Source organism: Mesoplodon mirus (assembly GCF_964341445.2).
Source record: "Mesoplodon mirus genome assembly, chromosome: 2".
In the NCBI taxonomy this organism is placed as follows: Eukaryota; Metazoa; Chordata; class Mammalia; order Artiodactyla; family Ziphiidae; genus Mesoplodon; species Mesoplodon mirus.
In genome coordinates, this window is record NC_138977.1 from 157,103,352 (window position 1) to 157,120,009 (window position 16,658).

The 16,658-nt window shown below is 40.7% G+C and overlaps 1 protein-coding gene across 6 annotated transcripts in view; it reads right to left on the minus strand.

The window, feature by feature from the left end:
• Positions 1-16,658, minus strand: part of NPNT (nephronectin) — a 78,404-nt gene that overhangs the window by 17,549 nt on the left and 44,197 nt on the right. For all 6 annotated transcript variants that reach the window (XM_082611070.1, XM_082611075.1, XM_082611073.1 and 3 more), the window contains 4 exons: positions 16,535-16,654; positions 14,753-14,887; positions 14,330-14,452; positions 12,595-12,972 (listed from right to left, as the gene is read on the minus strand). In XM_082611070.1, coding sequence (XP_082467196.1) covers positions 12,595-12,972; positions 14,330-14,452; positions 14,753-14,887; positions 16,535-16,654 — 756 coding nt within the window. The remainder of the gene's footprint in view (positions 1-12,594; positions 12,973-14,329; positions 14,453-14,752; positions 14,888-16,534; positions 16,655-16,658) is intronic.

Genomic DNA, 16,658 nt, shown 5'->3' on the forward strand with positions numbered 1-16,658 from the left:
TGAAATTCAAACATATTCTTTGATTCAATGCAGAAAATGCTAATTAAAATACATGACTAGGGCTTCCCTGGTGGTGCAGTGTTTGAGAGTCCACCTGCCGATGCAGGGGACACGGGTTCGTGCCCCGGTCCAGGAAGATCCCACATGCCACAGAGCGGCTGGGCCCGTGAGCCATGGCCGCTGAGCCTGCGCTCCGCAATGGCAGAGGCCACAACAGTGAGAGGCCCGCGTACAGCAAAAAACAAAACAAAACAAAATATGACTAGCTTTATCTAAAAATAGAATTATAACTGGGAGAGATGCTAACACACACACACACACACACACACACACAAAAATATTTATATTTATAAAGACAAACACATATCTGATATTTTCTGTAGTTGGACCATTAATCCTTAGAATCAGAATGGTATAATTTTAGAGATTAGAAAAGGATAAGAGAAATGCTAACAACACAATTCCTCTACCATCTGTCTGTCCATCCTCCCTCCCTCTATTCCATCCACTTATTAATGCTCTCAATCAAGAAACTGACCATCCACTGAGTACGAGGCCCTGGGCTCACCTTTGTGAAGCAATGAGCATACTCTTTCCTTCATGGGATCTACATTCTAGAGGTGAAGACAGACATCTAACAATCTCCCAGGTAATGAATGCTTTAAAGGAGAACTAGAGGATGCTATGTGAGCTTTGGTGGTGAGCGGGAGAAGGGGGGCTGTCTAAGCTAGCCCAGGAGGAAGATGCATGAAAATCTCTGAGAGGTGCTGCTTACACTGCGACCTGAAGGATGAGTCACTGTGAGCTAGCGCCCTAGAGAGTGAACGGGTGAGAACTCAAACATCATTCTAGGTGTAGAGCTCACAGGGGGAGAGGAAGGGGGAGGGAAGGAGGGAACCAAATGAAGCTGGAGATGCAGGCAGACGTTGCAGGGCCTTTTAAAGCTCTGTAAATATTGTGGACTTTATTCTGGCGGAAACTGGAAGTCTCAAAGATTCTAACAGAGGAGCGCCAAGATCAGGTACATCATTCTGGCTGGAGCACAGACAATGAACAGGAGGGTGGAGGGAGTGGCTGTCAGAGGGCAGTTATGGCCAAAATTAACATAAAAAAAAGAATGTTCATATACTCTTTAGAAGATTTCCTAAACATTTTTCTTCCATTAGTTAACGTTTCATCCAACAAGACGTATGTACTATAATCTTCCGCATGAACTACAACACAGGGAACGTACAGGCACTGAAGCCAGCAGACAGCCAGATAAAAACGTGGTTGGCTGGGGCTCAGGGGCCCAGTACATTCCTAGTGGCTGGGGAACCCAGAGCCCTGGAGCCTGTGAGAAGAATTGGCCACACAGAAAAGCAAGAAACTTCTTAAAAGGAACTCCATCCCAGAACATTCTATTAAATATATCTTCCCCAGGGATATAATATGAATGTAGAGCCTGCGTTCATGAATGAAGTTTCCCGAAGAGTCAACTGCATATTTTTACCAAAAAGCATTAAAAGTAAGTACAGTTGGGCTTCCCTGGTGGCACAGTGGTTGAGAATCTGCCTGCCAATGCAGGGGACACGGGTTCGAGCCCTGGTCTGGGAGGAACCCACATGCCGCGGAGCAACTAGGCCCGTGAGCCACAACTACTGAGCCTGCGCGTCTGGAGCCTGTGCCCCGCAACAAGAGAGGCCGCGATAGTGAGAGGCCCGCGCACCGCGATGAAGAGTGGTCCCCGCTTGCCACAACTGGGGAAGCCCTCGCACAGAAACGAAGACCCAACATAGCAAAAATAAATAAATTAATTAACTCCTACCCCCAACATCTTCTTAAAAAAAATAAAAAAGTAAGCACAGTGAAGTAAATGTAAATATTAGCACACACACCTCCCACTGCCAGACTTCTTCCAAACAGTAACTACTATAGCAGAATGTAAGCACAATTTATTAAAGGTAGGTTTGCAAATTCTGTTTCTGTTCTAGGGTGGCTCCCATGACATTACCCAGGCCAGTTCTGGCATTTGTTGTTGGACTAAAAGATTAAAGATAACACGGTCTTAAATTCTTTCTATGCTTAGGGATTTAGTTCATCTGAAGAGAATGGTATGTATGTAACTTTCCTAATATCCTGAAGGCTCTTTCTGGTGGCGAAATTTAGAGATGACAGAGTGCGGATGAGTGACAAGGGTTTTAAGAGGCCACCCCTTGCGTCTCCCCTCCACACCGCTTTCTCTTCCCCTCCTCTCCCTCTGCCCCCCCTCCCTCTTCTCCTCTGCCCCTTTCTTTCCCTCTCCAGATGAAGAACATACACATTATAGCTTTAAATCACCAGAGAGAAGCAAATAAAAAGATTGGAAAAGAGATTCTGACATTTCCTTAACTATGTTAGAGAAAATTCCCAGCCATCTACTGATTACTAGCAAACAGCAAAAGGCTGCTGGGCTCCACAGAAATAAGCCCTTGTGTGCTAAAGCTTTCACTGTGTAGGAAAAATCCAAAAAGTTCAAAAGACACCTTTGGGCTGAGAGTAAAGAGCAGAACTGGGAAAAATTAAATCTCTAGTGAAAGGTGGAACATACACACAGCTAACAATAATGAGCCCCAATTTGTGACTCCCCTCTCTCTCTTCTAATAAAGTTTCAGGACAACTTGAAGCACTGCCTGGAACAATTGCTAAGTGTGGCCATAAGGGTGATGACTCAACTTTTCTAGATCAGTAGATCATTTGACAGGGAACGTGGAGGGAGAGAAGAAGGAAGGAGACGAGAGAGGGGATGCAGGGGCGAGGCAAGCGATGGCATCTTAGACCCCTTGCCTTTCATCCCCACTCTGTCATCTCTAAAGATCCCTGGGTTTTGCCACCAGAACCGTTTTTATCCCCTTGCCCTCTTCTAAGCCAAAGGAAGTCAGAAGGTTAGGCGCTGTCAGGACTGAGTCCGAGCACTGGAACAGAACTCAGGCGGTGCCATAGCCCACTATTTGACTACAGTATAGCTGCTTGGGTGAGTGTGGCACGAACACCCCCGAGGTGACACAGAAGCCCACCTACTGTGGGGGACAGGTGTCAATGCCATCAGGCAAAATGAATCACTTTAGAGGAAGAAAGGAAGCTTTTATTTCTGATATTTATCAGACCCATCATGTATGTTTCTCATCTAGACAGATTCATCTCTGAAAAGGCTGTTGTTACTATTTGCTCGGTAAAGAAGTTCAGGTGATGCTATCTCTGTTTTAACATCACAACTGTTCAATTAGGTACTGTAAACACCTAAATAAAACAGGGTTTTCCAATTATTTGGTCGTAAGTAAAGGGTCTATAAAATAGCAGCTTTCTATTTTCAGTTTCTCTGCTCCCCTAATAGCTCATTCTTGCAAATCAATTTGTTTCTAAAGGATCTGGTTAGCCAAAAATAACATTTAAAATATTGTGAACATTAAAACTGTAATGAACCACAATAAAAAGCATCAGAAAAATATAAACTCAAAACCAGAACACAAAATAGGGCTGTGTTTTTATGAGTTAAGTAGGAAATGTTATCATTACCATATAAATGAATTCAACAACATCAACAGAAGTAGTATAGCTATTGTGTATTGAGTTCTTATTATATGCCAAGCACTCTCTCACCTAATTTTCACAACAGCCCAATGCAGCAGATACTATTATTATCACCACTTACGGATGAAGAAACAAAGTCATAGGAAGATTTAGTAACATGCCCCAAATCTCAGAGTGGCTATGGCACAATACTTTTCATTACAACTCTATAGACAAATGTGCATAAAACTCAAGAAAAAATCTGATTTCTGACTTTGGTCACGTTCACCAAGAACTCAATTTATACTTTCTGGAAAGAGCTATTTTTTTCTTTACCAGCCGTCATAGGATCCAATTAAAATACACATAAAATGCCTTGAAAACTTTCAGAATTAACAGCACCAGAATCTGACCTACAAGCAGTCCTTCAAAACACTTGCTGACATTTCATCTTCAGGGAGATGTCAGGCATCTTCTCAGGGTCTCTCTAGGCCTTACGGTTTACTAGAAAGCAAACTAGTTTGAAGATCTGTTCACCCCTCAGCAGAAACAATCTTTTCACTCATCACCACATAGAATCAGAAAAGATCATATTTCCATGACTAAGAACAATCTGATCACACCAGCCAGACTCTGTAAAATCCATAAAAGGGAAATGAGAGAAAAAAACCTGTGGACAGCAGGCAGCAAAGCAGCAACCACTAAAGTGCAAACAGTATGGTTCTTACTGGTGGTGCTTGGAATTTCAGCACATTCTCATGAACATCACAGCAACAATGAGTCTGGTTTTCTTATATGGCCACTCATAAGAGCAGCTGATATGTATTACAATGTATTCTATAATCTTTACTCTGCAACACTTTTTTTCTTTATATGACCCAGATGCTATATGCTATATTTTAGGCACAATTTTAAACAACCCACATCTGGCTAATTCTGTCTCCATTCAAGACATGGTTCTGCTGGGTTGGAGCTGCCATTATGGTTTAGAGAGCCCTACTCTTTAGTGTAGTCAGCAGATCAGCAGTGTTACTTACTTCTGAGCTTGTTAAACATGCAGAATCTCAGGTGCTAACCTAGACCCACGGAATCAAAGTTTTCATTTTAACAAAGTCTCTGTGTGACCTGTACACACACTAAAGACTGAGATGTGCTTCCCTAGAAAGTCTGATTTACTAAATTGGTGGTAGGGATTAGGCATCTACATTTTCAATAAGCACCCTAGGTTATTCTGGTTCAACTGGGCTTCTGATAACACTGAGAAAAATCTACTTCCTGATCCAAGTGCTATTATATTCCTTGCAGAGCTTCCTAGCTAAAACTGGACAGATCTGACGTGCTCAATTTAAAAGAAATTTTGAAAGGTTAAAAATAAGTTAAAACTTTGAATGAATTTTTAAAAACCAGTAAGTTCTAAATAAAGTTAACATGATTCACAATCAGAATCCCCCGGGGTAGTTTTTCAAAACACACAACTCAACTCTCCTGCTGGGAGAGCAGGATTCTATTACCCCTGGCCCTTCTCCTAAGGATTGGCTACTATAATAAATTACTGTGACCAGTGACAGTGGGAATGGGAAGATTAAAAATCACTGCATGAGGATAACACAAAGACAATGAAAATCACCTCAAATATCAACAGCTGGATAGACCCATGGTTACTATTTTGGTCTTTTTTCTTCCAGACTTTTATATTCATCCAGACATATGAAGACGTATATTTTACACGTAATTGGGATCAAATGGTATGCACAGTTTTGTATATTCTTTTCACTTAACATTTTTATAACCTAGGTACTTTCCCAAGTTATTAAACATTTTTTTTAAAAAAAAACATTACTTCATACTATTTCATGGTATTGCTAGACTGAAATTGCATCTTCCCCTAATGTCCTTTACTTTGGATTCTACATAATGTTTTTCTTATGTTCTCTGCTCTGGGATAGCTCCTACCTGCTCTTATACCAGATTTTTATCTTTTATGTTCACTTGGTCTCCAACTTTTTAGCAATCCCCTACAGCATACCTCTGGTGTCCAGACAGGCAGCCCACCAGTTAAATCTGCCTTTCTTGCTCTAAGTCTGCCCAGCACTTTTCTGCTCTCCCCTCCCCTCCCAGGCTCTTCCAGAGTCCAAGGTCAACCCACTGGTCTCAGAAACCATGCAAATGAGAGTCAATGGTAGAAGGCTATTCGATTTGTGGAGCATGGTCTCTATAATTCTTAGTTCAGCCCAGCCTGATCTGAAGTGGGTTATAATAAACTCTAATCCCAACAGTTAAATAAACCCAGTTAAATCCACTCAGGAAATGATGCACTTTATATACCTCTGCAAGAGATTCACAGTGACCATTAGCATATTGAAAAGTCCCACACTTAACAAACCTATTTAAGTGGCTAAACCAAGGGTCTCTTAAATTTATTTGACCTCAGAACTTTTTTAGGCATACACTTGCATAATATTCCAGAGAACTGATGTTCTATGAAACACACTTTGAGAAGCACTGGGCTGTCCCATTAGTGAAGGAACAAGAATTTCATGCTATATCAGGTAACTTTAGTGTTGCTCAAATCATGCCTATAGGGCTTCCCTGGTGGTGCAGTGGTTGAGAATCTGCCTGCTAATGCAGGGGACACGGGTTCGAGCCCTGGTCTGGGAGGAACCCACATGCCACGGAGCAACTAGGCCTGTGAGCCACAACTACTGAGCCTGCATGTCTGGAGCCTGTGCTCCGCAACAAGAGAGGCCGCGATAGTGAGAGGCCCGTGCACCGCGATGAAGAGTGGCCCTCGCTTGCCACAACTGGAAAAAGCCCTCGTACAGAAACGAAGACCCAACACAGCAAAAAAATTTAAAAAAAAAATCATGCCTATAGGACTAGCCCTGAAAATACATCTGGTTATAATTCTGTTCACACAATCTGAAAAACCTAGGGTTCCTCAAGTTAAAATTATTTTAAAAACACCTGTTTAATATTTCATATCATACATAAAAAGTCATTTCCTTAATCATGTATTATTTAAATGCTCCCAGGACTTCCCTGGTGGTGTGCAGTGGTTAAGAGTCTGCCTGCCAACGCAGGGAACACGGGTTTGAGCCCTGGTCTGGGAAGATCCCACGTGCTGCGGAGCAACTAAGCCCATGCACCACAGTTACTGAGCCTGCGCTCTAGAGCCTGTGAGCCACAACTACTGAGCCCGTGTGCCACAACTACTGAGCCCGCACGCCATGACTACTGAAGCCCGTGCTCCTAGAGCCTGTGCTCTGCGACAAGAGAAGCCACCACAATGAGAAGCCCGCGCACCACAACGAAGAGTAGCCCCCGCTCGCTGCAACTAGAGAAAGCCCGCGCACAGCAACGAAGACCCAGCGCGGCCAAAAATAAATAAAATAAATAATAAAAGTATAACAGAAAAATTATTTGAGCTAGTTTCAGGAGCTAGGAAATATATACTTTGAAACATTATCTCTAACATCGTTTTCCTTCTCACCAACTTTGACTTTTCAGATTTAATAATCCACTGAATAGAACATCAATCTCCAAAAAGGAAGGGAGGAAAGGGAGAAAGAGAGAAAAAGATGGTGGAAGCACAATTAAAAACCTCCCCATATTACATATTATAAAAATAAGTAACAATCAGGAAAGAATATTTTTTATTTCTTAAATATAGATTTAATGTGTTCCTAAACTAGCTTGTATATGGAAATTGATTACATGATGATAATTTTTATTTTAAAATGTCATGAGTGATTGATCTAATCATTCACTTCTATGTCCCACAAATAGTATTCAATTGCTGATTATGTGCCAGGCATTATTCTAGGTTCTTGAGATATACCAATGAGCAAAACAGAGAAAGACCCCTGCCCCTCAAAAAAGCTTATATTCTAGTCAGAAGAGATAAAAATAGACATTATAAATAATTAAACAAGATAGTATATAGAAGGTGATAAATGCTATTTAAAAAAACAGTAGAGAGTTGTGAGATCAGGTGTGCTGGCAGTGGCTGCAGAGGTCACAGTATTGAAGAGGGGGTGGTCAGAGTGGCCTCACTGGCAAGTTGAAATGTGCATGAAGAGGAGAGAAAGTGAGACAAGCTGATAGCCGGAGGAGGAGTGTTCCATAAAGAGGGAAGAGCTGGAGCAAAAATCCTAAGATGGGAGAAGCTGGAGGAACAGAGAGGAGGCTGGAGTGAAGTGAATGAGGGGAAGAGTGCTAGGAGATGTGATCTGAGGACTTTGGAAGCCGCCGGGAGGGCTTCTGTTCTCACTGAAGGAAGTGGGTGCTAATGCAGAGCTTTGAACAATGACATCTCATTTAAGTTTTTTTTTATTAGTTTCTGCTTTATAACAAAGTGAATCAGTCATACATATACATCTGTTCCCACATCCCTTCCCTCTTGCGTCTCCCTCCCTCCCACCCTCCCTATCCTACCCCTCCAGGCGGTCTCATTTAAGTTTTAAAAGATGACTCTGGCTGCTGGGTTGAGGAGAGACAGCAGAGGGACAAGGGTGGGAGCAGGCAGACCGGCTGGAAGGCTACCGCAGTACAGATCCGTGGGTCCTCACCCGTCATTCTCAAATCCAAAAGCTGCTTCCATAAACTCATTAGGTGGCAAATCTAACCTTCACGTAACCTAACTTAAATGGCTTTAGTAGCCAAATTAGTGTAAATATTCATGTTTCCCTGTAGAAACATTAATATGCTTCAGTGTGTGCTATACAGCAAATGCGCCTTATTACTTTTCTAAAATCTAAGAAAAATGCTGTATTACTTATCTGGAAAAAGGATTTTGGACCTGTACACCAGGGGGAAGGATGGCCTGGGCCAGACTGGTAGCCCTGGCGATGGTGAGCAATAGCCACACTTCAGATGTAATATGAAGGCAGGGCTGACAGGATTTCCATACAGCTTCGATGTGGGTATAAAAAGTAATTTAAAATGACTCCAAGTTTTTTGGCCTTAGCAATTGGTAGGATGGAGGTGCCATCTCCTGGGGTGGGAAAAGCTGTGAGTAGAATGTGTTTGGGGTGACGATCAGGAATGATTAGACAAGTTGAGTTTGAGACATGTATCTTCATCCAACTAGAGCAGTTAAACAGGCAGGTGATACACAAGTCTAGAGTTTGGGGAGAAGTCTGGGCTAGAGATGTACTTGTGCTATAATTGTTTTTCTTCCTTGATTTCCTTTTAGAATATCTTTATAGTCTTTTCTTGGGGGACAATACATACCTACACACACACACACACACATATATACACATCACAGAGGAAAGTTCTGTTTAACAACCTCTTCCATTAAACATATATATATATATATATATATATATATATATATATATATATTTCAATGTAAAGAAAAACACAACTGAAGTATGGGGCTATTTGCAGACTGACCAACAGTGGCTGTAATTAACATCACCTGAAAATTCATGGAATGAGGAGAGCCAAAGTCTACTCTCAGACCAGTGGAGAATAAGGATGGCTTAAGAAATTACTATGCCAGAAATGAAGAAAATAGTCAATGAATAAATGGTGTTGAACTAAAATAGTGCTAAAGTTCCTTTCTGTTTTCACAGTGAATAAATACTAGTTATTTGTTCTGAATTAAAAACTTAGAACCACTCCCTTATTTGGAATATATGCTAAAGTCTCCAGACAGCAAATTAAGAAGTGTCTAAAATATCCTCATCCATGCTGACATTAACCAGCAGCTAGGGCTGAAGATGAAATGAGAGTGGAATTTAATTTTTGGCAGGAATATCCAGAGGCAGCAATGCTATCTGTGGCATGCAACAGCCTTGGCATGGGATCAAGGTAATTCTTTCCCAGGGTATGTCTTTAAGATCACACTCTCTTAGGACAAGTGCTCTCAAACATCATCGGAACTCCGTGTCTCCCCAGTTTCATCCTGCTAAATTCTGTTGGTGAACTTCAATGTTATTATTATTATTATTTTTTTTTGCAGTACGCAGGCCTCTCACTGTTGTGGCCTCTCCTGTTGCGGAGCATAGGCTCCGGACGCGCAGGCTCAGCGGCCATGGCTCATGGGCCCAGCCGCTCCGCGGCACGTGGGATCTTCCCGGACTGGGACATGAACCCGTGTCCCCTGAATCGGCAGGCGGACTCTCAACCACTGCGCCACCAGGGAAGCCCTTCAATGCTATTTTTAATTCGTATGTGTGTTGGTATAGAGAGGAATAATGGGAAGCAAGAGAGACTTTTAAAAAGAGAACACATTAAAAGGCTCAAAAAGAGGTTGAAAAATTGCAAATTTTCTTCTGGTAATAAGGGAACAACCTCTTCCTCCTTCAAAACTTCTTCTTTACCTATAGCCTCTATCACCATTGGTGGTACCCAGTCACCCATTAAAAATCTGGAATCTTTAAATCCAACCTAGCTCCAGTTTAGATTTAACCACCAGTTTACCGTCAATACAAGGGGTAGCTGTCCAGTTTTTCTCATCAATCCTTGGCTCAAACTGCCAGTTTGTTGGTAGTTTATTGTACATGCTGTGCTGCTTCCTACGCTTGTGCCTCTGTTGTGTGGTCCCCGTGAACTATAATGTCCCCCTTTTTTCATCCCCTTTACCCCATTTCACTCAAGAAGCCTCCCCACTCCCCAAACTGTCCCTGGCCAAAGATGGGTTAGGTACCCTTTCTCTCTACCCCCATAATGTCCCACACAAATCTCTCCCACTAACACAGTACCACAGTTATCTTCGGGGCAACTGTCTTTTCCACCAGACTATAGTTTTTCTGTTTTACCTTTGTAAGCCCAATGCCTCATATAGGGCCTGGCATTCTAAAACACACTATAAATATTTACTGATTGAATGAATGAACACTTAGGTTAAAAGTGAAATGGCACATGCTATTTTCAGCTCCCCATCTCTTGAGAGTTTTCAAGTAAATACGAATATGTTAGGAGAATTCTCATACTGGATAGAAGCTGTGATCTACTATATAACTTTGTGATACTCCTTCCATTTCTATTCACATTCTTAATTGCCCAACTGACTGGCTTCTGTATAGCTCTTTACAATATTTAACACTAAGGATATATAACTTACACTTTGTATAACTAATTCATTTTATGAGTTTTATTCTTATTCAAGCCATGGCCTGTGGTTGAAATGCCATCATAAAAAGCTTATTAAAAATGTGCTAACACCAGGGAGATCAGCTCGGTGCTTTGTGACCACCTAGAGGGGTGGGATAGGGAGGGTGGGATGGAGATGCAAGAGGGAAGAGATATGGGAACATATGTATATGTATAACTGATTCACTTTGTTATAAAGCAGAAACTAACACACCATTGTAAAGCAATTATACTCCAATAAAGCTGTAAAAAAAAATGTACTAACACAAAAGACCCCAAATAGCCAAAGCAATCCTGAGAAAGAACAAAGTGGTAGGCATCACACTTCCTGATTTCAAGCTATACTAAAAAGATATAGTCATCAAAGAGTATTGTACTGGCATAAAAACAGACATATAGACCAGTGGAACAAAATCCAGAGCCCAGAAATAAACCTAAGCACATGTGGTCAAATAATATTTGACAAGGGAGCCAAGAATACTCAAGGGAGAAAATTCAGTCTCTTCATAAATGGTGCTGGAAAAATTGGATAGCCCCATGCAAAAGAATGAATCTAGACCCTAATCTTACACCACTCACAAAAACTAGCTTGGGATGAATTAAAGACTTGAACATAAGACCTGGAACCACAAAACTCCTAGAAGAAAACGTAGGAAGAAAGCTCCTTGATATGGGTCTTGGCAATGATTTTTTGATATGACACCTAAAGCACAAGCAATAAAATAATAAGTGGAATGACATCAAACTAAAAAGCTTCTGCACAGCAAAAGAAACCATCAACAAAATGAAAAGACAACCTATGGAATGGGAAAAAATGTTTGCAAGTCATGTATCTGGCAAGGGGTTAACATCTAAATTATATAGGGAACTCATACAGCTTAATAGCAAAAAATCCAATAATCCAGTTAAAAAGTGGGCAAAGGACCTGAATAGGCATTTGTCCAAAGAAGATATACTAAATGGCCAGCAGATACATGAAAAGATGTTCAGCATCATTAATTATTAGGGAATGCAAATTAAAACCACAATGAGATATCACCTCATACCTGTTAGAATGGCTGTTTACCAAAAGGACAAGAGACAACAAGTGGTGGTGAGGGTGTGGAGATAAGGGAACCCTGATGCGCTGTTAGTGGGATTTTAAGCTGGTGCAGCCACTATGGAAAACAGTATGGAGGTTCCACAAAAAACTGAAAACAGAACTACCATATGATCCAGCAATCTTAGTTCTGGGAATATATCCAAAGGAAATAAAAACACTATGCGTAAGAGATATCTGCGCCTCTTCATTCACAGCATTATTTACAATAGCCAAGACATGGAAACAACCTAAGTGTCCACTGACAGATGAATGAATAAAGAAATTGTGGTATATATAAACATATATACAGTGGAATATTAGTGAGCTGTAACAATGAGAAGATCCTGCCATCTGAGACAACATGGATGGATCTTGAGGACAGAATGCTAAGTGAAATAAATCTGACAGAGAAAGGCAAATACTGTACATGACCTCACTTATATGTGGACTATTAAAAGAAAACAACTCATAGAAAAAGGGATCAGATTTGTGGTTACTAGAAGTGGGAAGGGAAAACAGGATGAAGGTGGTCAAAAGGTACAAATCCAGTTATAAGATACACTAGTACCAGGGATGTAGCGTACAACAATATACACAACAACGACTATAGTTATACCTGCTGTATAACTTAAATGGAAGTTGTTAAGACAGTAAGTCCTAAGAGTTCCCATACCAAAGAAAAAAATGTGTTTTCCTTTTTCTTCTATTTTGTATCTACGTGAAATGATGGATGTTAACTAAACATACTGTGGTAATCATTTCATGATACGGATAAGCCAAACCACTATGCTGTACTCAAATGTATACGGTGCTGTATGTCAATTACATCTCAGTAAAACTGGAAAAAAAACCCTCAAAAAAATGTGGTAACGTTTATGACTTACTGAACACATCTCCTCGGGGTTTCTGAGGCTCTGTCTGTATCCTGTTGTCAACTGTAATCCTTCTTGGAGACTCAGTGGCAACTGGTGCTACACTTGTCAGTCTGGTGGTTGGTCCTCCTGGGGCTGTTGCTGGCGGAGGTGTTCTGAGTTCTGTGGGTGGGGCAGGCTGTGGTGCTGGCTTCAGGGCAGGTCTTGTTGTTGGCTCAGATGTGGGCCTGCTGGTAATGACAGCAGGTACATAGGGTGTCTTCAGAGGCCACCTAGTACTTCTGACATCAGGGATCCAATTACTGTGTCCTCCATCGCCCCTTGAAACGGTACCATTTTCCTTTGGTACATGAATTGGACCTGAAGGTTCAATCATGACTTTTGGAATATCTAAAACAGTAAATGTATTTAAATTAGTATACAACCCTCTCACCTTAAGAAGTAAAATATCAAATTGTAAAAAACAAACACATCAAAATACCTCATGCCAACTGGCTTACTTTTCACATTGAGAATATTCCCCTACTGTTAAGTCAGGCTGTTTTCCAAAAAAAATTATTATGTGTGTGTATATGTAATATATACACATATATATTCATACACACATGTATCTATTTGGTGGATATACACAAAAATTATATTGTGTTTCTGTAATGAAATGTATCATCTGAAACATAAAATGTTTTAAGTATTTGTAAAGTGGAAAGAGAGAAGAATCAATGAGATTTTTAAATGCAGAGACATTCTAAAATTTTAAAATATGAGAAATGTATATTTAGAATCTATGTTAAGTGTCTCCATGGTATGTGTATATTATAAAATCATGTTTACAATTGTCTGAAGACTAATAGTTTTCTCTTCCACACTTTATATAAATTCAATTCACACAAATCATTTTCATTAAATGTTCTACTCACTGTTTTATATTTGGTTTTCCTTCCCCTTTACTAATTTATACAATTGCTTTTTAAAGAAATCTCAGAGGTCACCAAGATCACCTGTGGAAACTCTGTCCTTGATTATATTCACCGAAAGGAATTAATATTTAATCTTCTTGGAAGCATATATTCCAGAGTGGGAGTATAACTACATGACCCTTCAAAAATCCTTTAATCCTCATGATTTTATGCCCCATGATTTTCAGTAAATATTTTACTCCAGAAATTTAAAAAATGATCTATCGTTGCATGAAATGTATGCTAAATTGTGGCCTTTGGTTTGTGAAACTTTCATCTTGGAGGGTATTTTTTTCATGTTTATCCACTGACATACATAGCTATACTACAAATAGAGCTTATAAAAATTTAAAAAGCAAAACAGTCCTGAACGTAGAGAAAATAAATATGGAAATGATTTTTTAAGAGCAGAATTGGAGGCATAAAACAGAGGAACGAATATATTCAGATTATCCCACCATTATAATCTAATGCTAATGACAAACATACATTTAAAATCGAATTCTCAAGGAGGGCTCTATAATTTCATACCAGCTAAGGAGAAGCTACTGAGAGAGTTTAGTCAAGGAACTGAATGCTTTTAAGATTAGAATGTATTAGAGTCTTCAATTTTTAAAAATTACTGAGCAAGTGATTTTATTGTTTGTGGAAATCACGGACTAGTATTACTAGATATGAAAAGTGATATTCCTTTGATAATTAATCTTGTTCCTTATCTTTCCTAGTAATGGCCTTTGTGTAATCTTGTACTTCCTGCTGGAATTTAGAGCTGGGAGACAAGCGTGACTCACAAACACAATTCAGTCCATCGCCCTGGTATCCGTCTTTACATTTACACTTGTAGGACCCGTGTACGTTGTAACATCGAGCAAAGCTGCTGCATTGATACTGACCAAGGGAGCATTCATCTATATCTGCATCAGGAAGTAGGAAAAGAAGAGGTTTATTTGGGAGATAAATATGATTACACACCCAAAATACACAGTTTCAAATAAAAAATTTTTTTGCAATGTGAAGGTTCACGTAAAATTGGCAGATAAAGAGAAGAAATAAAGTAGTGCGCATCCAGAACTACTACTGTTTGAGTTTTTCTGTTTGTTTAATTTAATGCCAGTACCCTCCCATGCCCTTGACATCCCAGTCATTACCATAATTAAGAGACCTTTCCGCTCCACAGGAAAAAACAACACAAAGCAAGGGTTGGGGTTCATTACCGTGACATTGGTATTTGCCTCCAATGTACATGAGGTCGAAGCCCTTATGACATTTGCAGATGTAACTCCCAAAAGTGTTGACACACTGCCTGTATCTAGGGCAGGAGGCTCTTCCAGTAGCACATTCATCAATGTCTAGAAACATAAGCCAACTGCGTCTTAGGAAGGGCAACAGCACGTTCAGATGGAGGAGCTTTTAAAATACACGACTATCTGCAAACGGTTGTGCGCACGTAGTGACTCATCATAAATGTTATCCAGCTGGTTGCCCTGACAGGCAACATAAATTCCATATCTCCAAATTTCAACTCATCCTTCTAACCCAAGCCGCCCTCCTCTTGTACCGTATCTCAGCATGTACTGCACCTGTATCCCCCCTAGTTGCTCGAACTAGAAACATGAGTCATCTTTGACAACCATATTTCCCTTAACCTCAGCTGATTCTACCTCTGACAAATTCTTTGAACTCATTTACTCTGCTCTTCACCCACTGCCTTTACCCTAGCCCAAGCCACCATCTCCCAGGATAGACTATTCCAAAGCCTCCAAACTGGCCTTTTCCCTGCCAGTCTTAGCCTCTCCAAAGCATTCCCACTCAACTGTCAACAAATGATTTTATTAAGACATAAGAAGGGATTGTTCCCGTGCTCAAAACTCTCAACTGTTTCTACTTGCTTTCTGAATTCATTCCTCATTCCTCACCACGTCTTTGACGACCTTGTAATAAACAGTCCTCACCCACCTCACTGGCTGTATCTCAAGCCACGCCCCCCCCATACTCTGTACTTAAGGCTATGGTTTTCTTTCTTTCAAAACCTCAAACAGACCAACCTCTCTTTCACTGCAGCGCTCTGCAACGTTTTCACCTGCTTGGCTGATTCTTCATGTGGCCAATGGTCCATGTCTTACTTCAGGGCTTTCCTTGACCATTATTTTCTAAAATAGATCCTTTTTGTTTTTCACTCTCTTAGTTATTCATATTAACACTTGGCACTGTTTGTAATTTTCCTGAATATTTCTTTCTTTTCTGTCTCTTCCATTAGAATATCAGCTTTGTGAGGACTGAAATCTTGTCTGCTTTGTCCATTACTCTATATCCTAGCACTTAGCACAGTGCCTGGTATATAGAAAGTACTCAGTAAATATCTCTTGAGCCCCCAGATACCTCCATTCATTCAGTGCTTACTACATGTGAGGTACCGTGCTAAGCTCTTTGCATTCATGATCTCATTCAATCCTCACAAGGACATTACTCCCATTTTAAAGATGAGAAGACTGAAGCTCCAAAAAAGGAAGCCTCTTACCTAAGGTTACATGTCAAGTCTATGGCAGAACCAGGTTTAAAATCAAAGCCCAGACTCTTAACCACAATCTTTTACTGCCTTCCTAATTTACAGGGGGAAAAAAAAAAAACTAACCCTTTAGTGCAATACATACAGTCTAGCCCTGTCTACCAGCTCAGCTTCAATACTCATTGCCTCTTACGTCCTAGAAATACTGAGCTCTTCTTGTTCCCTGAATATTATGCTCCCTCTAAACTTCGATGCTTTTGCACGTGTGGTTTCCCCTGCCTGAAGCTTCCTCCTGTCCCTCATTTTTTCGGGAAACAAAGTTTCCACGGTCTTTTCACAGAGAGAGGTCCCCTTCTGAGACATATTGTCTAAAGGATAGCTAATTACCTGATGTTAAGTAACTGCCCCCTTTTCCTTCCTGCCATCACATTTCACTTTCTTCCTTACCCTAGAGAGGCTGCTGATAGAGACGCTTGATTTTACAACTCACCCACACAGGTCCTCCCATCAGGAGCCAGCCGTAGGCCAGGAGAGGGGCACTGGCACCGTATTTGTCCTTTGACAACATCACAGCCATACTGACAGTTTGCCATGGAGCACGTCAGGGCACCTGG